We start from the raw sequence: 25,111 nt of genomic DNA, 5'->3' as shown, positions 1-25,111 counted from the left end.
AGTTTCTAACCACTGAAGTTGTTGGCTCTTTCCACGACTACGAGATTCAAAGCGCATGCTTCTGCATCCTTAGCTCACTGTTCAGCATCTTGCACTCACTGCTCAACAGCTTTTAACAAAATACTTGTGGCCATTAATGTCTCCCTGAGAAGCCCAGCGAAGGGTCCCTTGCCTTCCTTTGATTTATGTTTGGAAGCATCCTGCCACTTCTGAAATTCTACTCATAGAGTCTTCAAGTCAAGACAATTTTCAGTGACCCATTTCCTGTCCCACCTCAGTGTTTTCCATCCCTTATTTTCTTGCATTTTAGATGTTCTTCTACAGCCTTCTCCATGGCCTGTGTATTTACAGAAACCCACTTCTGACATGACTAAATGTCATGGTCACAACCTATGAGGGTTACCCGACCCGCAGGAGCGTAAAGATTGTGACCGTGGGTTCATAGGATTCCGTAATACACAAGGACATGGAAACTTTGTTGCCATTAATTACTTTGTTACAAATGACTACTAGCAAAGAAAGTATATGTTGTAAGTTACTACAAAATTACCGCTAGTAAAGCAAGTACAAAGTTTTGGTCATTTACCTATATGCACACCTGTTGGAGTGGGAGACGGACCCGGAGTAACGATGGAATCTCAATATGAGTATAGTCGTTCTCCCCTTTATTCAAGCTTACAGAGTATATATAAACAGATGCCAAGAACACGCGTCCGCAACAGTTGTATGAGGCTTACAGCCTCTGTTCACGCGCCAAGGCGGCGAGTGAGATTCTCCTCTTCGCAGACGTAGTTCCTTCTTCTTGTTTACCATTCCACTGTCTCTTATCGCAACAGGCTTTCAAGGACAGTTAACGGTTTCCTCTGAGCCTTCCCCCTCATCAGAGACTGGGTTGCTCATGGAAATCAGATCGTGTCCCTTGTTACTAAGCCATTCCTCCACACACACCTATTGTTTGAGGTGTTACCAGTTATCACGAATGAGTGGTTAGGCCGCTTAAAGAATCACCATCAAGGATATTGGCAAAAGCGATTTTAATAGGAGTTTATAAAAATACGACTTAAAGAATTTGATGGGTCACTCTTACTAAAACATATAAAGGAAAATCAGAATAGAATCCAAATGATTTATACAGGGAAACCAGAGAAACTAAAGGTTAAAGAGGACCCTCCCGTTGAGTCACGAGGTTCAGAATGGACCCCCTTGCTTTCTAAACTTCTCAGAGAGGAGTTTAGGTGCGGCTGAATCCAGACTTAGTCTCAGACTTGGTCAACAGTTCATGTCTAAAGGAAAAGAAGGGTACAAGGGACAAAGAAATCCTTCCATTGAGTCACAAGGTTCAGAGAAGACCAGCTGGGTCCACTCCTAGTCCCAGACTTGGTCAACTGTTTATATCCAGTGGAAGAAATATAAGGAGCAGGGAATACCCTCCCGCTGAGTCACGAGGTTCAGAATAGACCCCCTTGCTTTCTAAACTCCTTCTGAGAGAGGAGTCTAGGTGCAGCTAGGTCTAATCCTAGTCTCAGACTTGGTCAACGGTTTATATCTAAAGGACTGTATCTATTTAGTAGCAATCCAAGGTTCATTCACAGGTTAAGGTAAATCATAAAGTCTTAGCAGCACTTAATATTAGTTTAACATTTGCAAAGTGAGTTGATAGAATTTACTACAATCACAACAGTGGCTTGATTACAGATTTGCAATGATAGAATTATACTTGCTATTGAGTACATAAATTGATTCACACAGACACACAGACACAAAGACCCAGCTTTCGGCGGCGGTCCTCCAAATTTCACAAACTGGAGAGTTTGTGAGACTCTGAGAGGCGTCCCACTCCGAGGGAGATGCTGATCGCAGCCCACTGCAGTCCAGGAGAGCTCAAAGGGTCTCACTTGGGACCACTGTTTATAGGTTCGTAAGATGATTGGCTTACTCATTAGCAAGTTACTGGAAAGTTACTGGAATTCCAGTAACAGTGGTACTGTTCCACTTGGGCTACAGTCCAGGTAAGGGATGTTCCAGGGCTGTCAGGGGATGGCATTCACCCAAGGGTGCTGAGGGAGCTGGCAGAGGAGCTTGCCAAGCCGCTCTCCATCATTTATCAACAGTCCTGGTTAACAGGGGAGGTCCCGGACGACTGGAGGATTGCCAATGTGACGCCCATCTACAAGAAGGGCCGGAAGGAGGATCCAGGGAACTACAAGCCTGTCAGCCTGACCTCGGTGCCGGGGAAGATTATGGAGAGGTTCATCTTGAGGGTGCTCACAGGACACGTGCAGGATAACCAAGGGATCAGGCCCGGCCAGCACGCGTTCATGAAAGGCAGGTCCTGCTTGACCAACGTGATCTCCTTCTATGACCAGGTGACCCGCCTAGTGGATGAGGGGAAGGCTGTTGACGTTGTCTACCTGGACTTCAGCAAAGCCTTTGACACTGTTCCCCACAGTATTCTCCTAGAGAAACTGGCAAATCGTGGTTTAGACAGGTACACTCTTTGCTGGGTTAAAAACTGGCTGGATGGCCGAGCCCAGAGAGTTGCAGTGAATGGGGTGAAATCCATCTGGCAGCCGGTCACAAGCGGAGTCCCCCAGGGCTCACTTTTGGGGCCAGTCTTGTTTAATGTCTTTATTGATGATCTGGATGAGGGGATAGAGTGCTCCCTCAGCAAGTTTGCAGATGACACCAAGCTGGGAGGGAGTGTTGATATCCTTGAGGGTCAGAAGGCTCTGCAGAGGGATCTGGACAGGCTGGATCAATGGGCCCAGGCCAACTGGATGAAGTTCAATAAGGCCAAGTGCTGGGTTCTACACTTTGGCCACAACAACCCCAGACAACGCTACAGGCTTGGGGACGAGTGCCTGGAAAGCTCCCCCGCAGAAAAGTACCTGGGGGTGTTGATTGACAGCCAGCTGAATATGAGCCAGCAGTGTGCCCAGGTGGCCAAGAAGGCCAACGGCATCCTGGCTTGTATCAGAAATAGTGTGGCCAGCAGGAGTAGGGAGGTGATCGTGCTCCTGTACTCAGTGCTGGTGAGGCCGCACCTCGAATACTGTGAAAGACATTGAGGTGCTGGAGTGTGTTCAGAGAAGGGCGACGAAGCTGGTGAGGGGTCTGGAACTCTTATCGCTCTCTACAACTACTTGAAAGGAGGTTGCAGAGAGGTGGGTGTTGGTCTCTTCTCCCAAGTGACTAGTGACAGGACTAGAGGAAATGGCCTCAAGTTGTGCCAGGGGAGGTTCAGGCTGGATATTAGGAAAAAGTTCTTTACTGAGAGAGTAGTGAAACATTGGAGCAGGCTTCCCAGGGAGGTGGTGTAGTCACCCTCCCTGGAGGTATTCAAGGAGCGTGTGAATGTGGCATTGTGGGATGTGGCTTGATGGGCATGGTGCTGTGTGGTGTGGGTGGGTTGGTTTTTTGGTGTGGGTTGTGGTGTGGTTTGTGGTTGGTTTTGATTTTCTTTTTTTTTTTTTTTTTTTTATGGTTGGACTTGATTATTCCCACTCTCATTACCCACCTTGAGTTGGGTAACAGGAGGGCCTGGTACAGTGAGTGCTACTCCCCACCTTAGCCATGCAAGAGTTCCTGGTACGGTCAAACTCATTTGAGCCCAACTCATTGTGCAAAGGCCAAGACCTAGCTGGAATTCCTGAGAGCGGCCCAGGAAAAAAGCGGGGGAAGGAATGCACCACCACACCAGTATGGCACTTACCAAACAACTCCCAGGAGTGGAGTTAATCAACGTCAGGAAAGTCTCATTTTGCAGATGATCTGTGTCACGGAGTCCAGAGTCAGGCAGGCATCCTAGATGAGGGTCTGGTCTGTCTGGGAGATCTCACACAGAGAAGCTCGCTTTGGGTAGATAGTGAGTTACATTTGTATCTTTGATGTAGATATGTAAGTGGGCAGAAGTGGTGTAGATACATAATTGGGACACCAGTTCCTGGAACTGACTTCAGTTCCTGCTGACTTCTGTTTTCCTAGAAGGTCAGTTTGTTACTGTGGTTTCTTTGTTCTGTGCTTATCTTGGGCACTGAGCTGTGCATATCATGGATGTTGCGGCCTCCAAGCAGATACCCTTCTCTGTCAGTATTTTTCCATTATCACTGGCTTGCCTTTATGGCTGCTCCATCACTGGGTTTGTTCAGTCCTAAGGAAAGAAGGCTCAAGAGGACCTTATTGCTTTCTGCAAGTACCTAACAGAGGAGTATGAAGAAAGTAGAACCAAATCTTTTGTTAAAACCAGAATAAGATACAGTAATATAAGTTACTGCTTCAAGAACACTTCCAATCAATTTTCACTGTAAGCTGAAATGGCTCCTGGTGAATTCCATATCCTTAAACTTGCCTCTTTTATTCTCTTTTCTCTTTCACACTGCATTGCTGAGTACTCAGACTAGCAATGTATTATTTCTTATTGCTATTGCAATTATCATCTCGATTGTTTTTCTTTTTTTTTTCTATTTTTTTTTTTTGTAGCAGACAGTATAAGGCAAATAGCTGTTCATTTTACTAATAAGGTTCATACATTATCTGTGAGTTTGTTCACTGATGCTGGCTCATTTTTATTCTGACTTGCCTGGTCAGTTTTGGTGCTGCTGATTTGGAAATAAATATGCAATAAATTAACTAAAACCACTTTGTTCTTTGTATATTTTATTAAAGTTCCTGGCAAGCAGAACATTTTTTGCCTTTTGAGGAAAATGTTTCTGAATAACTTGCAATAATTTAAAGCTAAGAAGGAACAGTATGATATAGCTGCTGTCACGGTCAGCATTTTTTTTCTCCTTACCTTAGAGGTACAAGCCAGGTGTCTAGAAAGCAGTGTACAGTGTCTTGTTGGTTGACCTCGAGTATCTGACACATCTGCAAGACACTATCAGATATTACACAGGGGTTATGGGAAACCTTCATCCTTCTGGAGAACCTGAAATATTCTGAGTCATATTGATCATCCCACAGACCCAGAAATATCATGTTATCATATTATATCATATTATGTTTAGTCAAATGAATCAAACCTAAAAACACCAATGACAATAACAGGACCTTTAACATCTATCCTACACATAGACACCAACATATGGGTCCCAATATGGGTCCCTTAACCTACAAACTGATTTTTTTCTCCAGTCTGTACTTCACTCTATCACATAGATCAGTTTAGCGGTCCAAAGCTAGCAGATATGGTGATAGAATCTCCATGATTGGAGATAATCAAAGCTTGCTTGGACAAGGCCTTAAGCAGTCTGATCCAAGTTGGCCGTGCTCCAAGTGGGAGTGAATCACAGAACATCAGAGGTCCTGTTCAACCTGATTCGTCATATGTAGGACTTACAGAAGAACCACATCCTTCTGGAGCAGCAGCTGGAAGCCAAAGGATACATTATAGGTCATTTAAAAGGCATCAGGCAATCAAGGTACATAAATTGCTCCCCAAGGCAAAGAGTCAATGGAATCTAGAAAGTTACTGAAATGACCATATACAGACTTTCCTGGGGTGATTCCTTGCCTTTACATGCCATTATCTTCCTATGTACAACTGGAAAATCAATCATCTTGTAGCAGATAATTCACTGTGATCATATGCACTGTTAACATGATGGATCTCACTCTCTGTCTCTTATATGGATTTAATAAAATAGCTCCCAAAGCAAAGGAGTTCTCAGAACTTGCCCAAACTGCCAAGGGCTTTGTGTGAGGGCACGGCTCCTCTGATCGCCTGCACTGTTATATATTGATTTTGGCTGGAATAGAGTTAATTTTCTTCATAATAGCTCATATGGTGCTCTGTTTTGGATTTGTGACCAAAACGGTGTTGGTAACACACCGATGTTTTAGTTCTTGCTGAGGAGTGCTTCCACAGCATCAAGGCCTTTCTGCTTCTCACACTGCCCTGCCAGCAAGTAAGCTGGGGGTGCACAAGAAGCTGTGTGGGGACAGGGCCAGGACAGCTGACCCCAACTGACCAAAGGGATATCCCATATCATATGAGGTCATGCTCAGCAATAAAATCTGGGGGGAGAAGGAGGAAGGGAGCATGTTTGGAGTTATGGCATTTGTCTTCCCAAGTAACCGTTATGCGTGATTGAGCCCTGCTTTCTTGGAGGTGGCTGAACACCTGCCTGCTGACAGGAAGTAGTGAATGAATTCCTTATTTTGCTTTGCTTGCATGTATGGATTTTGCTTTACCTATTAAACTGTCTTTATCTCAACCCATGAGTTTTCTCACTTTTACTCTTCCTGTTCTCTCCCCCATCCCACCTGGGGGGAGTGAGCGAGTGGCTGTGTGCTGCTTGGTTGCCAGCTGGGCTTAAACCACGACACCCACCTTTTAAGTAATTTATTGCTGCTAATTATTCCACATTGGAATAATAATAATTCAACAGAAGGGCCAGTGTGTACTTCAACCTTTGGGATTTTTTCCTGCCTACATGAGTTCCTCAACAAAGTATCTTGCATGTCGCAAGAAAAAATTGTCCTCAAAAATCACTCTGAACATTTCCAAAACATTATGAGCGAACAAGGCCTCAGATGTCAGTTGTAAAAAAAGGTCATGCGTCCACTTCTCTATTTCACAAAATTAGGTTCTATTGAATAACACAAATGATTCGTATCACTGTAACGTGCACCTCGGACCTTATGCCAGTTTGTACCAGCTGGGATCTGGTCAGGAAGAGAAGCCCTGCTTCTACCAGGCCATGGAATGGACAGTGCCTGAAGTGAAATGTCTGGCCAATGAGGATTATAAACAGAGAACATTATGTTCAACCTGCCTGCCTTTCAGTAATTCAGTGAGACACCTGTGTGGGGGCTGAATGACCCCAGGATTTCTCTAGGTCTACCTAGAAGAGGAAGAAACCTTCTTAAGAAGCTCACCCCAATTCTCTCAGGCAAGGTGCCAAGCAAGTGATGAAGTGCTTATCTCCCTCTTTTAAATACATATTAACCTACCAGCCCCAAGCAAGCTGGTGTAAGCAAGCTCTTATATCAGACAACCATGTAGCACAGAGGTACTAGGTGGACCTTATAATTGAAAAAGATACCTCACTGAGACTGCTCAAGAACCAGTAAAGAACAAGGGTATGGCTAAAAACACCGAAACAGAAATGATGATACATTGAGATACTGTTGCTCTTAAACTGACTATTTAAGAGACAACAATTACAAACTTATTGCAGTCCTTATCTTGTCCTGTCACTGGGCACCACTGAAAAAAGACTGGCCCCAGCCTCCTAGCACCCACCCCTTCAGTATTTATCAGCATTAATAAGATCCCCCCTCAGTCTTCTTTTGTCCAGACTAAAAAGACCCAAGCCCCTCAGCCTTTCCTCATAAGAAAGATGTTCTAGTTCCCTAATCATCTTTGTAGCCCTTTGCTGCACCCTCTCCAGCAGTTCCCTGTCCTTCTTGAACCAGGGAGCCCAGAACTGGACACAGTACTCCAGATGCAGCCTCACCAGGGTAGAGTAGAGGGGGAGGATAACCTCCATCGACCTGCCTGCCACACTCTTCTTGATGCACCCCAGGATGCCATCGACCGCCTTGGCCACAAGGGCACATTGCTGGCTCATGGTCATCCTGTTGCCCACCAGGACTCCCAGGTCCCTTTGCACAGAGCTGCTTTCCAGCAGGTCAGCCGCTAACCTGTACTGATGCATGTGGGGATTCCTCCCCAGATGCAGTACCCGACACTTGCCTTTGTTGAATTTCATAAGGTTCCTCTTTGCCCATGTCCATGTCCATGGGACCCAACGAGATACATCACAGGGTCCTGAGGCAATTGGCTGATCTAGTTGCCAAGCCACTCTCCATCATATTTGAAAGCCACGGCAGTCAGGAGAAGTCCCCAGTGACTGGAAAAAGGGAAACATCACACACGTTTTAAAAAGAGTAAAAGGAGGACCCTGGGAAATACCAGTCAGTCAGCCTCACCTCTGTGCCCTGTAAGATCATGGAACAGATCCTCCTGGAAGCTATGTCAAGGCATATGGAAGACAGGGAGGTTATTACAGTCAGTCAACATAGCTTCAAAAAGGGCAAACCATGCCTGACTAATCTGGTGGCCTTTTACAAGGGAATCACTGCATCAGTGGAAAAGGGAAGAGCTACAGATGTCATCTACCTGGACTTCTGACACAGTCCTGGGCCTTTGACACAGTCCCGCACAACATCCTTGTCACTAAATTAGAGACATATGGGTTTGATGGGTGGAATCTTTGAAGGGTAAGGAATTGGCTGGATGGCTGTGTCCAAATGGAAGCCACCAACAGCTGCAGTCTCTCAGGGTTATGTATTGCAACTGATGCTGTTCAATATCTTTGTTTATGACATAGACAGTGGAATTGAGTGGACCCTCAGAAAGTCTGCAGATGACACCAAGCTGAGTGGCGCAGTTGATTCACTAGAAGGAAGGGATGCCATCCAGAGATACCTTGACTATTTTTATTTATGTCATGTATGAAGATTTAAAAAAGCCACATGTTCATAAACCCTGGTCCTCATGGGATACTTCAACCACCCTGATATCTGTTGGAAGGACAACACATCAGGGCATAAGCAATCCCGGAGGTTCCTGGAATGCGTTGATGATAACTTCCCTCTCCTAGTGATAGAGGAGCCAATGTGGCAAGGTGCTATGCTGGTCCTTGTTCTCACCACCAAGGAGGGGCTGGTGGGGAATGTGAAGCTCAAGGGCAGCCTTGGCTGCAGTGACCATGAAGTGGTGGAATTCAAGATCCTTAGGGCAGCGAGGAGGGCCCACAGCAAGCTCACTACCTTGGACTTCAGGAGAGCAGACTTTGGCCTCTTCAGGGATCTGCTTGGTAGAGTATTATGGGATAAAGCCCTGGAGGGAAGAGGAGCCCAGGAAAACTGGTTAATATTCAAGGATCACCTCCTCCAAGCTCAGGAGCAATGCATCCCAACAAAGAGGAAGTCAGGCAAAAATGCCAGGAGGCCTTCATGGATGAACAGGGAGCTCCTGGGCAAACTCAAACACAAAAAGGAAGCTTACAGAGGGTGGAAGCAAGGACAGGTAACCTGGGAGGAATACAGTTAAATTGTCCATGCAGCCAGGGATCAGGTTAGGAAAGCTGAGGCCTGGATAGAATTGAATCTGGCCGGGGATGTCAAGGGCAACAAGAAAAGCTTCTATAGGTACATCGGTGATAGAAGGAAGACTAGAGAAAACGTGCGCCCTGTGCTGGTTTTGGCTGGGATAGGGTTAACTTTCTTCATAGCAGCTAGTATGGGGCTGTGTTTTGGATTTGGGCTGGAAACAAAGTTGATAAAGCAGGAATGTTTTAGTTACTGCTGAGCAGGGCTCACACAGCACCAAGGCCTTTTCTGCTCCTCACACCACCCCACCGGTGAGTGGGCTGGGGGTGCACGGGAAGTTGGGAGGGGACACAGCCGGGACAGCTGACCCCAACTGACCAAAGGGATATTCCATACCATATGACTTCATGCTCAGTATATAAAGCTGGAGGAGGAAGAAGGAAGGTGGGGACATTCAGAGTAATGGTGTTTGTCTTCCTGAGCAACTGCTACGCGTGATAGAGCCCTGCTTCCCTGCAGATAGATGAACACCTGCCTGCCGACTGGAAATGGTGAATGAATTCCTTCTTTTGCTTTGCTCCTCCGCGCGGTATTTTTTGCTCTACCTATTAAACTGCCTTTATCTCAGCCCATGAGTTTTCTCACTTTTACTCTTCTGATTCTCTCCCCCACCCCACCTAGGGGGGGGGAGTGAGTGAGCAGCTGTGTGGTGCTTAGTTGCCAGCTGGGCTTAAACCACCACAGGCCCTCTCCAGAAGGAAACAGCAGAACTGGTTACCTGAGATATGGAGAAGACTGAGGTACTCACCGACTTTTTTGCCTCAGTCTTCACTGGCAAGTGCTCAAGCCACACCACCCAAGTCACAGAAGGCAAAGGCAGGGACTGGGAGAATGAAGAACCACCCAATGGTAGGAGAAGGTCAGGTTCAAGATCTTCTAAGGAACCTGAAGGTGCACAAGTCCATGGCACCTGGTGAGATGCATCTGCGGCTCCTGAGGGAACTAGCAAATGAAGTTGCTAAGCCACTATCCATCATATTTGAGAAGTCGTGGCAGTCCGGTGAAGTTCCCACTGACTGGAAAAGGGGAAACATAACCCCCATTTTTAAAAAGGGAGAAGAGGACAAACCAGGGAACTACAGGCCAGTCAGTCTCACCTCTGTGCCCAGCAAAATCATGGAGCAGATCCTCCTGGAAACTACGCTAAGGCACATGGAAAATAGAGAGGTGACTGGCGACAGCCAACATGGCTTCACTAAGGGCAAATTGTGCCTGGCAAATTCGGTGGCCTTCTACAACAGGGTTACAGCGTTGGTAGATATGGGAAGAGCAACTGATGTCATCTACCTGGACTTGTGCAAAGCATTTGACAATGTCCTGCACAACATCCTTGTCTCTAGAATGGAGAGACATGGATTTGACAGATGGACCACTTTGTAGATAAGGAATTGGCTGGATGGTCACACTCAAAGAGTTGCGGTCAGCGGCTTGATGTCCAAGTGGAGACCAGTGACGCGTGGCGTTCCTCAGGGATCGGTGTTGGGACCAGAGCTGTTTAACATCTTTGTCAGTGACATGGACAGTGGGACTTTCCCCCGCAGGAAAGGACCTGGGAGTGTTGATTGACAGCCGGCTGAATATGAACCAGCAGTGTGCCCACGTGGCCAAGAAGGCCAACGGCATCCTGGCCTGTATCAGAAATAGTGTGGCCAGCAGCACTAAGGAGGTGATTGTGCCCCTGTACTTGGCACTGGTGAGGCCACACCTCGAATACTGTGTTCAGTTTTGGGGTCCCTCACAATAAGAAGAAGGACATTGAGGTGCTGGAGCGTGTCCAGAGAAGGGCGACAAAGCTGGTGAGGGGTCTGAAGCACAAGTCTTATGAGGAGTGGCTGAGAGAGCTGAGGTTGTTCAGTCCGGAGAAGAGGAGGCTGAGGGGAGACGTTATCACTCTCTACAACTACCTGAAAGGGGGTTGCAGAGAGGTGGGTGTTGGTCTCTTCTCCCAAGTGACTAGCGACAAGACAAGAGGAAATGGCCTCAAGTTGCACCAGGGGAGGTTCAGGCTCGATATTAGGAAAAATTTCTTTACTGAGAGAGTGGTGAGACACTGGAATAAACTGCCCAGGGGAGTGGTGGAGTCACCCTCACTGGAGGTGTTCAAGGAACGTGTGGACGTGGCATTGTGGGACATGGTTTAATGGGCATGGTGGTGTTAGTTGATGGTTGGACCTGATGATCTTACAGGTCTTTTCCAACCTTAGTGATTCTGTGATTCTGTGATTGAGTGCACTCTCAGCAAGTTTGTTGACGACACCAAGCTGTGTGGTGCAATCAACATGCTGGAGGGAAGGGATGCCATCCAGAGGGACCTTGACAGGCTTGACACATGAGCCCATGCAAACCTCATGAAGTTCAACAAGGCCAAGTGCAAGGTCCTGCACGTGGGTCGGGGCAAACCCAAGAACAAATATAGGCTGGGTGGAGAATGGATTGAGAGCAGCCCTGAGGAAAAGGACTTGGGGGTGTTGGTTGATGAGAAGCTCAACATGTGCCGGCAGTGTGCACTCACAGCCCAGAAAGCCAACCGCATCCTGGGATGAGTAAAAAGAAGCATGACCAGGAGGTCAAGGGAGGTCATTCTCCCCCTCTACTCCACTCTTGTGAGACCCCACCTGGAGTAGAGCATCCAGCTCTGGGGCCCCCAACATAAGAAAGACATGGACCTGTTGGAGCGGGTCCAGAGGAGGGCCACGAAGGTGATCAGAGGGCTGGAGCACCTCTCCTATGAAGACAGACTGAGAGAGGTGGCATTGTTCAGCCTGGAGAAGAGAAGGCTCCAGGGACACCTTACAGCAACCTTCCAGTACCTCAAAGGGGGTCTACAAGAAAGATGGAGAGGGGCTTTTTACGAGGGCATGTAGTGATAGGGCAAGGGGTAATGGCTTTAAGCTGAAAGAGGGCAGATTTAGATTAAATGTTAGGAAGAAATTCTTTACCATGAGGGTGGTGAGGCACTGGAACAGGTTGCCCAGGGAAGTTGTGGATGCCCCAACCCTGGAAGTTGTCAAGGTCAGGTTGGATGGGGCTTTGAGCAACCTGGTCAAGTGGAAGGTGTCCCTGCCCATGGCAGAAGGGTTGGGACTAGATAATCTTTCAAGTCCCTTCCAAGCCAAACCATTCTATGACTCTATGAATTATAGGAGCCTGTAGAAGAGGACAGTTTCCCTCCTCGTATTTGTCTGTAGAGATTACTTCTAGAGATGCAGAGATTAAACAGGAACTGTCTACATGTTCCTCTTGGAAGTCATATTCACCAGGACCCTGAATCATAGAATAGAATCATAGAATCACAGAATCATAGAATCATTTAGGTTGGAAAAGACCTTTACGATCATCAAGTGCAACCATAAACCTAACACTGCCAATCCACCACTAAACCATGTCCCTAAGCGTCTCATCCACACGTGTTTTAAATACCTCCAGGGTTCGTGACTCAACCATGGGCAGCCTGATCCAATGTCTGACAACCCTTTCAGTGAAGAAATTTTTCCTAATGCCCACCTAAACCTGCACTGGCGCAACTTGCGGCCATTTCCTCTTGTCCTATCACTTGTCACTTGGGCGAAGAGACCAGCACCCACCTCTCTACAACCTCCTTTCAGGTAGTTGTAGAGGGTGATAAGGTCTCCCCTGAGCCTCCTCTTCTCCAGGCTAAACAAACAACCCCAGTTCTGAAGGCACAGTGGTGCTCTAATTTTCCTCATCAGTGCCATCTGGGATCTCCACCATGCATCCTCTGTCCATAGGTCTCCCAGCTCCAAATAAGCTCAGGCCTGGACATCTCCCTGCTACACACACACACTTGCCTGAGCTATGTCATAGGTAAGCCTATGCTCAGCCCTGTCTCCTCTGTTCCTGACTCGTTTCAAAGTTTCCTGGGTGGAAGCTACATGACAGCAACCATGCAATTACCTTATTATACATAATAATATCCCCTGACATACCTCTGTGCTTAGAAAACTTCTCCAACAAAGTTTCTACATAAACATTCATTGCATTTTGAATATGTGCTTTGTACTTCTGAGTGGGTCCAATCCAGAAAGTTTCTAAAAATTCGGATCAGTACATATAATCAAAGAGCAAGTTTGGATTAATCTTGCCAGCCCTGCTTTTAAGACTAAAAGTAACTTACACACCAGAATCCGTTTATTTTGATACAAATACTTAATTAAGGAATTATATATTTTTTCTATCCACCGTGGGAAAAATTTAGAGGAGCTAGTGACATGCTGGTGGCAAAGCCATTAATGGTGTATTTGGTGTATTCTGAAAAACGATGATGACTGTGCTTTACACTCTTGACCCTCATTTAGCATAGAAAGGAATTTAGGCAACATTTTCTATGAAGTTTCACTTTTTGTTTGGTTAAGATTGTAATAAATAATAAAAAAATGAATGCATAAATAAATAGTGGATGAAGTATTGCCAGTGCGCTGTACTACATAGGCAAATTGTCTCTTAGAAGTGGATCAGAGATCAGATGCATATAGGTCCTGTGTTTCTGACATTTCCATGCCACCGCTAACAAGGACAGCTGCATGTTGTTGCAGTTCTATGTCCCTCCAGGGAACAAGCTTCCCATCTATGCAGAAAACATCTCCATCTGTTTTCTGCTGAAAAGAAGAGGAAAGAAAGGGCAGACTGGGTGGAATATAAAGCTGGGAGAGAAAGAGAGAAGATACTGAGCGTCCAGGTACTGGAAACATTCTAAAGCATTCAAAGCACATAGTTGCTCTCATCCAGGGGATCTGAGGTTTGAAGATCTTCAAGTCCTAGTAGCACTGTTACATCAAGAAAAAGAATAAGTGACTGCTGTCTTCATGCATGCTTCCTTGCTTGCTGCTACAAGAGAGAAGCTGTCAATTAAAAAAAAAAACATATCGATGTGCATCTATCCGCAGCAATCTGCATGCAGCAATCTGCATGCATTGATCATTCCTCCCTTGAACTTAGGAAACCTCGTATTAAGTTGCTTGTATTGTGTTTGAACACAGAAGTCACGTAACTAAATAGCTTGATGGAGTTATATGCAGAAATAACGTAGAAGAGCTCTATGCAGTCTTTTCATTTACTACACCTACGTTAGTACAATCGATGTCATACATTTAATGGTATTTTTATAAGCCTAATATGACTCCAAGGGGATACTCTGCTCTGGACGGGGGATTTCCTGGGGAGTGCTGGTGGAAGGAATCTGAAGCCTTAGTATTAAGTGAAAAGTCTGTGATGACAACAGAGGTGAGCTCAGCGAGGAGTAAATGGAAGATTTCATGTAATGCCCAATTTACTACCACTTCTGAATGGATGCCCAAAGTTCTTTTCCTCTCATGCCAAAGCAGAGGGAGCTGCTGGAGGTGGCAGTGTTGGGAGGGCTGGGGACCCAGAGGACACCTCACCCCAAGCTGCAGTGGCCATCACAGATGGGATCTAGGGCCCAGCCCAGGGACTGCAAGTGGCAGCTGCAGTGGCTCCTGCCAGGGTTCCCCAGAGCAGCTGGGCCTCTCTGGGCACATTCACATGTGCATGCCAGGAATGACTGCACCTTCAGGCTGGCCACAGAGATCAATGTGCCTACCCTTGAATCCCCAGTTTCTGGCACCTGGGCATGTGTTTCCAGGTTGACTACGGGCATTTAGAAATGCTATTTTTAGCTTTTCTAGTTGTACACGGAGCTGAGATCAACCTCACTGCAAAACTGAAGGTGTTAATTACAAACAATGATCAGGACAGGCAGAGTCACCTCTTACAATCTGGCTCTGGAGGAATGGGATCCATCTGCTATTCATGTTATCTTCATAGGTGCAGCTGAACTCTGCAGTGCTCTTGGAGAAAGCCCGTGGGATCCCGAGCACACGGGTTCTCCCAGCTCTCATCCCTATCTCCATGGGGCAGATCTAAGGCCCTGAAGCGCCTCAGGTCAGCATCTCTCCATAGCTGCGGAATGGTACCCCAAAGGACTCAAAGGTGAACAGTGGGTGGGCTCCTTTTCCCACCACGTTTGAGAGGTGACACTCACAGCAGTGCTGAGGGAGGAGAATTTAAACAAGAAACAAAAGGGTTGTCAAAGAGGACTGGAAAGCAATGAACTCGGTGGGCATCTCACAACAAACAAAGGCCACCTTTCTCACCTTCCTTTCTGAAAGAAGCTAAATTTCATCTATTGTCCTCTCTTCTTATTTAATGTGAATACAAGTTTTACAGAAGCCTGCATAGTTTGTAACACTTAGCACCTTCGGAGGGGGGAGGGGGGGACAGGAGGGGCCGGGTAATGTGTACGAAAAAATGAGAAAAAAAGACAAAATAACACTTCTGAAAGTTTTTATGGTAACGCCTCCTTTTCCCCTTGGGAATTATTCCTATTCCAGCCTTCTTCTGTTTTAGAGTCCAAACTAGGTATTACAAAAAACAAATAGGCTTTAGTTCTTTGTTCCGCCCATACTCTTAGAGGTTTTTTTATAATATTATCTTTGGTACACAGTCTAAGAACTTCTTAGTTCGTGCCATCTAGAAGGATTGCTTTGTGTTTCTGTTTGAACTTCTCAAGGATCCAAAATTAGAGACCTTCTGACTGGTAAGCCTGGCACAGCAAGAGATGAGTAAGTGATATAACAGACTGGCTATGTCCAGGAATTTCTCCTTTTTTTTATTCCATTAGTTGAGTTCAGCCTTGGACCGGAGCTGCCCATCTTCCTATTCAGTCCTCATTCATCTGTGTTGATGTATTTTATTAAAGAACAACGAAAATTCTGTGGATTGCCTGAAACCTTACACTTGATTTCAACTTTCAGGAAAGAAAGGACATTTGGGAATAAAAGTACTCTCCATGAGGCAAGTCAGATTGCCCCTTCTAAAGACACACCAGGTGCTCGGCTGCGATTTCTTCTCCTTTTCATTTGCTGGTTGAAACACTGTCTTTTGTAGCACAGATTGAAAGGTACTGACAAAGAAGCAAACACTAAAGAAAGCTGAAACTGTAACTTCATCAGTTCCCTCATCTAAATTTGACTTCAGTAGCTAGAAATAATGCAGATAATATCTGTGACTGAAGACAGACCTTACCACAAACTTTTGACCTCACTCATACCACAAAATACTCCTCTCCCTAATCATTCTCACCAATCTTGAGCTTAACCACAAATGAACAAGAAAGATGTTTAATTGGAAGAAACTGTAAACCCCACCTCTTCTGCTGTTGCTCTCTGCTCTTGGACAATGTGTAGAAGGTGAGGGTACAGGACACTTAAACTGGAATGATGGCTTCAAACCAAGGATGGAACAGACCTCTGAAGGTCCCACTCCCACTCATGGCTGGGCCAGCTTCAAATATCTATCAGGCTGTTCATGGCTTTGATCAGACAGATTCATTTTTAACTATCATCTCCAAGATTTTTTTTCCTCATATCGATTCAGAATGAAAAATGAACAAATGATTATTGCCAGTGTGATTCCTGTAATCCAGACCTTCTTTAGGAATCTGAAGCAGGAGCAAAGCAGGTCAAGTAGTAATCCGTGAAAGGTCCATGACGACAGCTGAGGTGAGATCAGGGGAGGACTAAATGGAAGACTTCACGCAATGCCCAATTTACTGCCACTTCTGAATGGATGCTCAAAGTTCAGTTCCTCCCATGCCAAAGCAGAGGGAGCTGTTGGAGGTGGCAGTGACCGGAGGGATGGGGACCTCGATGGTGCCTTGCAGAAAGAACTGGACTGCGATCTGTGGGTAGCAGCTACAGCAGCTCCCACCATCTCTCCCCAGTATGGCTGAGACCTTCCAGGTACACTCAGATGTGCACCCCAGGCACAACTGCACATACACACCAGGGACACGCATAAAACTCGCAGAGAAACACTCTGCGAAAGCTGATGGCATCAGCAGTCTCAGCCAGTTCACCACAGGCTGATCAGAATGAGGGTCCGTCAGTGAGGCATACAGACATCTGTAAACATATATGCGTATGCACATACAATACAGATCTCCCAGTCACTGCCTTCGACACTCAGGGTGTGCAGTGCCTGCCCTTGAATCCCCAGTTTCCGGCACCCGGACATGTGAGCCCTGGGGTCCAGCACCACTACGACAGCTTGTACAGGCCTTCCTGGCTCACCCACAACAACCTACCACCCTCACACAAACACAAGTAACCCCCTGCCACACAGGCACACTGTGAATCTCCCCACAGGTGGGCTGAGGTACTCAGTCTATCCAGTAACTGACGTGGGACCCTTCCCCCCAGCTTTCCAGTTCCCTTGCACACACACCATCACCCACACGTAGGCACAGGGGTCCCCCAGTAACAGTAAGTCACTCAGCCTTAGACACTCAGTCGACCCACTAGCAGCCCTGGATCCCAGGTCTCCCAGCTGCCAGCATCTGTGTAGGCAAGCCCCTGAGGCCCCCAACCCCACTCCAGCTGCTGGGACACAGACCCACTCGCACACACAAACACATGCACAGACACGTATGTGTGATAGATCCCCCCGTAACCAGCCTTAGACACTCAGCCTGCGCAGCAGCTAGCCCTTGGATCCTCCTATCTCCCCTTGCCTCACGCACGCAGCCACACACACGCAAACGGGTCTCTCAGGTGATGTCCAGACCTCATGGTCTCTGCAGTGGTTGGCTTGGTCCTGCTGGTCCCTTCAGCAGCCAGCTCTTGAACCCTGGGGTATGTCTGGTACCGAGCCAAAATTTAGGCCACTTTCAATACCTGGTTTACAAGTCGCTTACCCTACTCAGGCAGGCTGGCTGGCCTCTCCGGTTCCTGGCACATCAGCCACATGAGGCCCAGTCCCCTGCTCTGGTTGCTGGCACTCAGTCAAGACTTCAATCTTTACCCAATCTTTAACCACTCTTTCACCTCCGAGCAGTCAGGTTTTCCTGTAGGGTTTCAAGGATTAAAGCACACTGTGCTGCAGCCAGGAGAGGTAAAAAGGTGCTGGCAAAGCGAACAGCTTCCTGTGAAAGACCCATGCCTGGGCTGGCAAGGTTAGGCTCTATCTGAAAGATAAGGCAGGTATTTCCAGTCTCAGTCTAAACTGGGTCTGGAGGAGTTCTCAGGTTTTGCATTTTGTCACCAGGAAATGAAGTTATCAAACAACCCTTCTGTCTTCCTTGGAAGGAGCCGTAGATCGTAGGAAAGTGACACAAGTCCAAAAGTAAGGGAAAGGAGTTTTTTCCACCCTCTGCAGGTTGGTCCAGCCCTTCCATGTCTTTGGTATCCTTTCAACCTTGTTTTGGTTGTTGAGATTGCATCAGTGTATTCTTCCCCTTGTGCCCTGTAGGAATGATCGTGCTTCAGGCTTCACACTGAATTGGTGCCTCCTTGGTTTCACACCCAGGCAGGAAACACACAAACTTTAAAACCAACATAGAGCTTGATCTCTCACTTTGGATACAAACACCAATGGAGTGTGAAAAGCTGTGGACATCATTGTAAATGCTGAAATGAAGTGGCGGACATTCTTCCAGGAAAAGTAAGTATGTGTGAGGTAAGGATGGTGGCTGTCTGAACAAGCCTTGCAGTCTAGTGCTGGGGGAGGGAGGGGCGGAAGCAAGTCTCACGCAGCCGGTATATGTGGTCTGCCAGTTCCCACAGCGCTGCGACAGAAGCATGGTTCCTACTCTTCTCATGGGCTCCGTGCTAAAATAAGTTGTTCTCAAAATCACGAGGGAGATGGAGCTTCACGAGAAAACAAGGTGAGATCAGGCAAAGTGCACGGCCAGACAAGCACACCAATGAGCAGCCTATTCATACGTGACGAGCCCCTTTCATCCCCCATCCCCGCTTTCCCACACGCGTTTTTCCTCAGGCCACCTCGATCCTTCCCTTTCCCCACCTTTGACCCTTGCTTTAAACATCCCGTAGTATCTTTTGTACAAACCCAAAATGCGGCTCCTGGCATCCCATAATAAGTGCCTTCAGCCTGCAGGCAGTTAAGTTCCTCAGCCTGCAAGGGGCCAAAATCAAAGACAAAGTCATGTGAGAGAATCTAGAGGTCAGAGCTGGCTTCTCAGCTTAGCCATCAGTTGTGCTGCACTTGAAAGACAGTGTCTCCTACTTCTCGGACAAAGCCCAAAGCCAAGCACAAAGGCATAGTGGAAAAACCCTTCTCTCTCCTCCATGTATCGTCAGTCCTCTGAGCACCCACAAAGCATGGGTTCACGCTCAGTCTGTGCTTTACAGCAAATCAACCAGGTACCTCCAAGTTGAGATTTCACCATTGTACTGGTTTTGGCTGGCACAGTTACATTTCTTCATAGTAGCTTGTATGCAGCTATGTTTTGGATTTGTGACCAAAACAGTGTTGATACACTGGGATGTTTTTGCTACTGCTGAGCAGTGCTTACACAGAGTCAAGGCCTTTTCTGTTTCTCACACCACCCCACCAGCGAGTAGGCTGGGGGTGCACAAGAATTTGGGAGGAGACAGAGCTGGGACAGCTGACCCCAACTGACCAAAGGGATATTCCACATCACATGATACCATGCTCACCATGCTTAGCAATAAAACTGGGGGGGATGGGATGTTGTCAGGGAGGCTGCTGCTCAGGGACTGCCTAAGCATTGCTTGGCTGGTGGTGAGCAATTGTTTTCATCTGCAGCACTTGTCTTTATTGGGTTTTATTGGGTTTTATTTTCCTCTCTCTTTTCCTAACAATTTTATTTTTATTATTATTTCTTTTTAATTATTGAACTGTCTGGTAGCTGGTGTGAATGGGACAGCTCAGGTTTGTGTCCCTCTGCTTTTCACAGTCCTCTCTGATTGTCTGAGTGAGCCTTGAGGCCTCAGTCACCTCCCATATGTCTCCTGACACATCCCAAGAGAGGCAGTACACATTCTCAGTGCTCACCTTTAAAAACATTGCCCTGGTAAGCTGCAACACAGAGTGTCCACTCTGACCCTTCCGATATTTTGAACAGAAAAATACATGGGTGCACAGAACACTAATTCTATAATGGCACCACCATGCAGGGCCCGGACATGCCCCAGCCCACGTGCTCAGTAGTGTGGTTGCACAGGGCCATTCAAGATGTCACAAGCCTTGCAAAGTATCTTCTGGCTTGGGAGGTTTGACTTTGTTGTCAGTGATATTAAAGGCTGTGTTTTCCTCATGGACCACCCTGGGGTTTTGCTTATGCTCCCTTATCTCACAGCTCTGTTTGTCACTGTTAGGCTCCAACACCTTTGTGTTGTTACTTTCTCGCTGGTATTCCAGAAGGGGAACTTGGGGTTGTGATTTCAGGTGTCTCCCAGGAACTCTAGGATGCAAAGCCGTGCCAGAGGGGACATAAGGCAATTACTTTGTCTTCTATTCAGAAAAACTCCTCATGGGCACAGAGAAGACACAGTATCTTACCTTACAGTTGTTTGAATTACCAGCCAAGAGAGGAATTGCTGAGAACGTCAGCTCTTTCCTGGAAACACCAGAATACTGAAGAGGGGTGGGAGTTTGCTCAAGTGTTTATTATCATTTAGTTCTACAGCTTGGTGTTGTCTGAAATGTCTCCCCAGTTTGGGTCTGTGCTCCTCTGATAGCACCATCTCACACATCACAGGAAGCAAAGTGGTTTGCAGCTTTCTGCTTTATCTCTTGGTGGGATGGAAACTGGACGGTTAAAAAGCTTCCAGGAAGCAGATTAATGCAGATTAAATGTCATGCTGGCAGGCTGTAGAAGAATGGAAATGTGAAAGGTGAAATCTAGCAAACAGAGAAGCAGACATTTTCTAAGAAGTCCGGAAAAATCCTGGAGCACGTCCTCTCATAATGCATGTCAGTGCATATGAAGGAGAGGAAGGGAATCGGAACAATCAACATGCATTGACCAAGGGTAAACCAGACCTGACCAACGTGACTGAATTCTGTAATAAAGTGACTGGAATTATGGATGGGGGTGAGCAGTGTTTGCCATTTGCCTTGACTTTAGGAAGGTTTTTGACATTGTCTCCCAGCACATTCTTCTAAGTTAGGATGTTATGATCTGAGTGAGTGGACAACTGGATGGGTAAAACCAGGTTGGATGATCAGGCTCAGAGAGTGGTGGTGGTGTTAATAGGTCATACCCTACCTGGAGGCCTGTAACAAGAGGAGTACCATAGGGGTCTACACTGAGGAGAGGTTGAGGGAACTCAACTTGTTCAGACAGAAGGGGAGGGCTTGGGGGGACCTAGCAGCAGCTTTCCAACACCTGCAAGCAGCCATCAGGAAGATGGAACCAGGCTCTTCACAGCAGCAAATGGTGGGAGCACGTGAGATAAAGATAATGGGTAGACATTAATACGTAAATAACTAAGTAAAAGAGGTTCAGGCTATGTGTAAGAAAAAACTTTTTCACCGTGAGAACAGTGAAGCATTGGAATCAGTTGTCCAGCTGTCCAGTCTCCATCCTCAGCGTCAGCACCTTAAGTACATTCCCCAGCCTGAGGTTTGACTGTCTGGGTTCATGGCCAAATTAGAACCAGTGCAACTGAGGGCTGTGTCCCTTCCCTCTAGTAACACAGGAGCCAATGCTCCCAGGGAGGACTTCAGAGAGGCCTCAGCCTGGGCTGCTCCCCTTCTCATGCGAGCTGCTTTGAAGAGGAGACTCTGACTCTGCTCCTCACCTGAGCTCCAGCTTCAGCTGTGTCTCAGCCATGCCTGCGTCTGGTCGTGCAACCTGCTGATCTGGACCTGGGCCCATGCACTGACTTCCCAGATTGACCTCAGACTTCCCTCGTTACTAGGGACTTGTCTGATCATCTAGAACCCCACCTTACCCTGAATATTACCCTGAACTTTCCTTGCTCTCCTCACTTGAATACTGTGGGACTGGGGCCTTTTTGGCAAAGCCGCTGCTTCTGCCTTCCTTGTTATCTCTTTTGGCTACTCACTCCCTTTCACACAGGAAGCTGCCACTTCTTGTTGCTCCCAGACACATGGAGGTTTTCAAGACCTGATGAATAAAGCACAGAGCAATTTGGATCTCAGACCTGACCCTGCTCACCTGCATAAATCTATCGCGCAGTGTCATCAGTAAAATCTGATGGAAAACCAGTGTATCTTTCACTAGTGATAGGAACATTAGCGCTCAAGGTTGTGAGTCTCTGGTAGGTCCTGTGCCTTAGCTACTCTGACAGGTGATTTCTGATATCCAGAGGCACCTCTGGTGGCAGTCAGTCCCTGTAATAAGAACCAGCACCTTTGCCTGGCCCTGTTCAGCTCTCACTGTTCCTATCAGGGGATAGGGAAAAAAAAGAAAAGGAAAAAAAACCAAAACCAACCCATGTCTAGGATCCAGGGAGGCTCTTGTTCAGGGTCTCCAATGAGATATGCACTCCTCTCACTGCTGCCTGGGTACTGGGCACTCTGGGTACTCTGAACAAGCCCAGATCTCTCCAGCTTTTGGAGGACATGGTGTCAAAACCAAGAGATTGTGACATGAACCCCTCACCAAACCACAGTCTCCAGTGTATAAGAACAAAAGCAGCAAATGACACAAGCTGAAAGCAGGCTGAGGTTTCCTGTTTCAGCTCCAAACTTCGTATATATAGATTGCCATTCTGTCGCTCTCTCCTGCCTGGCCATAGCAAGTGTTTTGGCTCCTCAGGACAGTAACAGATGATGCTGCTTCTCCTTCTGCTTGCAAGTGCTTTTCTCCTTGTCCCATGGGCTGGGGCTGGTGAGTAGGGAGAGATGGGATTTAGGCAAGGACATGCAAGGGCAGAAATGGGCACTGAGTAGGAACTCTGGTACCTGCCTTGCCTTTTCTCATATGTCTACTTTCTACTCTACTCATATCTCTCAGCTCAGACTGTGTCTGAAACCAGTGACGCTTTTACAGGTACTAGTGTAGTGCCCTTTGATAGCATTTCAGACATCCAGAGTCAGGTGTGGTCAGTCATCCCCAGGAAGCCTTGCCTGTTTTTCTCTCCATTGTGCAGAAGCAATGCTTTGGACAGCCCAAGGAAGAAGAGTTATTGGCATCATTGGCATATGACGTCAAAGGATGACCCTCTCTCCTCATGCAGCTCCAAATTTCATGGGAAATAGCCGCATATGTGATATTAACACTTGTCATCTCTCTTCCAGGAAGGATCATTGGCGGATGGGAAGCTAAGCCCCACTCCAGGCCCTACATGGCTTATTTATCAATTGGAAGTGAGTCACAAATATATACATGTGGAGGGTTCCTACTTCGCCCAGATGCAGTGCTCTCCGCAGCTCACTGTGTGGCTGGAAAAACGTAAGGCCCTCTCTTTCCTGTATGTGGGATTTTTTCATGTCTCACACAGTCATGAAGAGCCACAAGTCCTGGTCTGGGGTGAAAGAGTATTCTGTGTCTCTTGAGGCACAGCAGGGCTCTCTGTGAGCCGAGCTGTCCCCTGTGAGTTGCAGGAATTGCCTGCCCGGGGCTGTGTGCCTGGGACAGGACTCCTCAGCAGAGGTCTCCTGGTCCATGGTTCCTGCCATGGGTCAGAATTACTGTTGGAGAAGAGAGGCTGGTGTCTCCCATTCCCTGCTTCCCTTTTGTCTTCAGAATGGGACACATCAGACCTCTGTCAGCATGGGGTAAGGGACCCTCAGTTGAATTGTGGAAGGAACCCAGGCTACAGAGGGCAACTTGCTGAGAACTAATCTCTGGGGAGGCATGTCCCACCACCACCTACCTCAAACCACCTGCCATGGGGGCTGTGGTCAGTGCAGGTGGAACATGTGGGTGTTTCCTGGCAGGAAAGTGAATATCACCGTGACCCTGGGAGCCCACAACATAAAAAAGAATGAGCCAAGCCAGCAGAAGTTCCACATTGGCCACTGGGTCGTCCACCCCAACTATTCAGGAAACACCTTTGAAAATGACATTGTGCTGCTGAAGGTATGGCCTTACACATCCCTGCTGCCCAAGGGATCTCCCCCTGCTCACTTCCCCAACCCCATGAACTTGTTCTCATTCCTTTGCCCGCTCTAACCCTTTCTTCTCTCTGCTTGGCAGCTGAAGCCAAGGGCCAAGCTGACTAAGGAAGTCAGTTATATCCCCTTGCCCAGTCACAACAAGCCTGTGAAACTAGGAACTACATGCCAAGTAGCTGGCTGGGGCCGGACATCGATAACACAGCATAAGAGTAGTGTGCTGATGGAGGTGGACCTGAAGGTGCAGAGTGAGAAAGTGTGTGAGAAGTATTTCAAAAAGCGCTTTCTCCAGCAGTCTGTGATCTGCGCTGGTGATGAGAATGGCAAAAAATCAACTTTCCGTGTAAGTGTTGTTTTCGTCTCTGAGCTTGGGATGAGGTTGGGACTAGACAGTCAGGTTAGTTCTCAGGTGGGGGATGAAGGGTATTAAAATGAAGTAGATTTTTCAGGATGGTGTGCTGAGGCTTCTCTCAGGAGCTCTGAAGCTGACGTGCTCCCTGAACCAGGGTGCAGTTGCCCAACTGTCAGCATCGTGTGCCTTTTTACGTACCTGGGGATATTCTACCCAGCCTAGCCACTGCTCCAGCAGGCTCCAGATCTCATGTAAATCCTTTGTCATATTCTCCTGATACAGTGGGATGGCTCAAATATTCCCACATGTCTAAAGTAGGACTCGATTCTTCTTTTCAGGGATGTGAAGCCAGTTTTTGAATCTCACACGGCCTCCAGGCCTGAATTGCTTCACGGGTCTGCTTAGAGGAGTAGTGAGGCAGCTACAAGCCCTGCAGAGCTGGGTCTGGAGGGAGGTGGTCGAAAGAGGAGGTTCTTCACATGGAGGGAGGCAAGGGGGCCAGTTTCTTCCTTAGGGCAGGGGGAGGTGCGATTTGACATGTCTGACCCTCCCACTCCTTTTACCTCACAGGGTGATTCTGGTGGCCCATTAGTCTGCAATGGGAAGGCTCACGGCATTGTTTCTTATGGACGCAAATATTGCATTTTCCCTAAAGTATTTACCAGAGTCTCCTATTTTGAATCCTGGATACGTGAAGAGCTGAGGAAGTTTGAGCTCCAAGACCTCCTTGACTCTCCCTGCTCTGACTAA

The 25,111-nt window shown here is 47.2% G+C and overlaps 1 protein-coding gene across 1 annotated transcript; it reads left to right on the top strand.

Annotated features, from left to right (window-relative positions):
* Window positions 1–22,722: 22,722 nt before the first annotated feature.
* LOC132319538 (duodenase-1-like) lies at window positions 22,723–25,111 on the top strand. The gene is made up of 5 exons (XM_059830555.1): window positions 22,723–22,780; window positions 23,191–23,344; window positions 23,833–23,974; window positions 24,092–24,352; window positions 24,932–25,111. Exons 1-5 carry the CDS (start codon window positions 22,723–22,725, stop codon window positions 25,109–25,111), a joined length of 795 nt encoding a protein of 264 aa, XP_059686538.1.

Source organism: Gavia stellata, chromosome 28 (assembly GCF_030936135.1).
Source record: "Gavia stellata isolate bGavSte3 chromosome 28, bGavSte3.hap2, whole genome shotgun sequence".
Classification (NCBI taxonomy): Eukaryota; Metazoa; Chordata; class Aves; order Gaviiformes; family Gaviidae; genus Gavia; species Gavia stellata.
The sequence above is the reverse complement of the archived record's forward strand: the minus strand, read 5'-3'. Positions and strand labels throughout refer to the sequence as shown.

Bases quoted from the DNA above. Each gene is read 5' to 3' on its own strand.
- LOC132319538 (XM_059830555.1), top strand. From the start codon at position 22,723: ATGCTGCTTCTCCTTCTGCTTGCAAGTGCTTTTCTCCTTGTCCCATGG. The intron at 22,781-23,190 runs GTGAGTAGGGAG...TCTCTCTTCCAG, and splicing joins TGTCCCATGGGCTGGGGCTG to GAAGGATCATTGGCGGATGG. The intron at 23,345-23,832 runs GTAAGGCCCTCT...GTTTCCTGGCAG, and splicing joins CACTGTGTGGCTGGAAAAAC to GAAAGTGAATATCACCGTGA.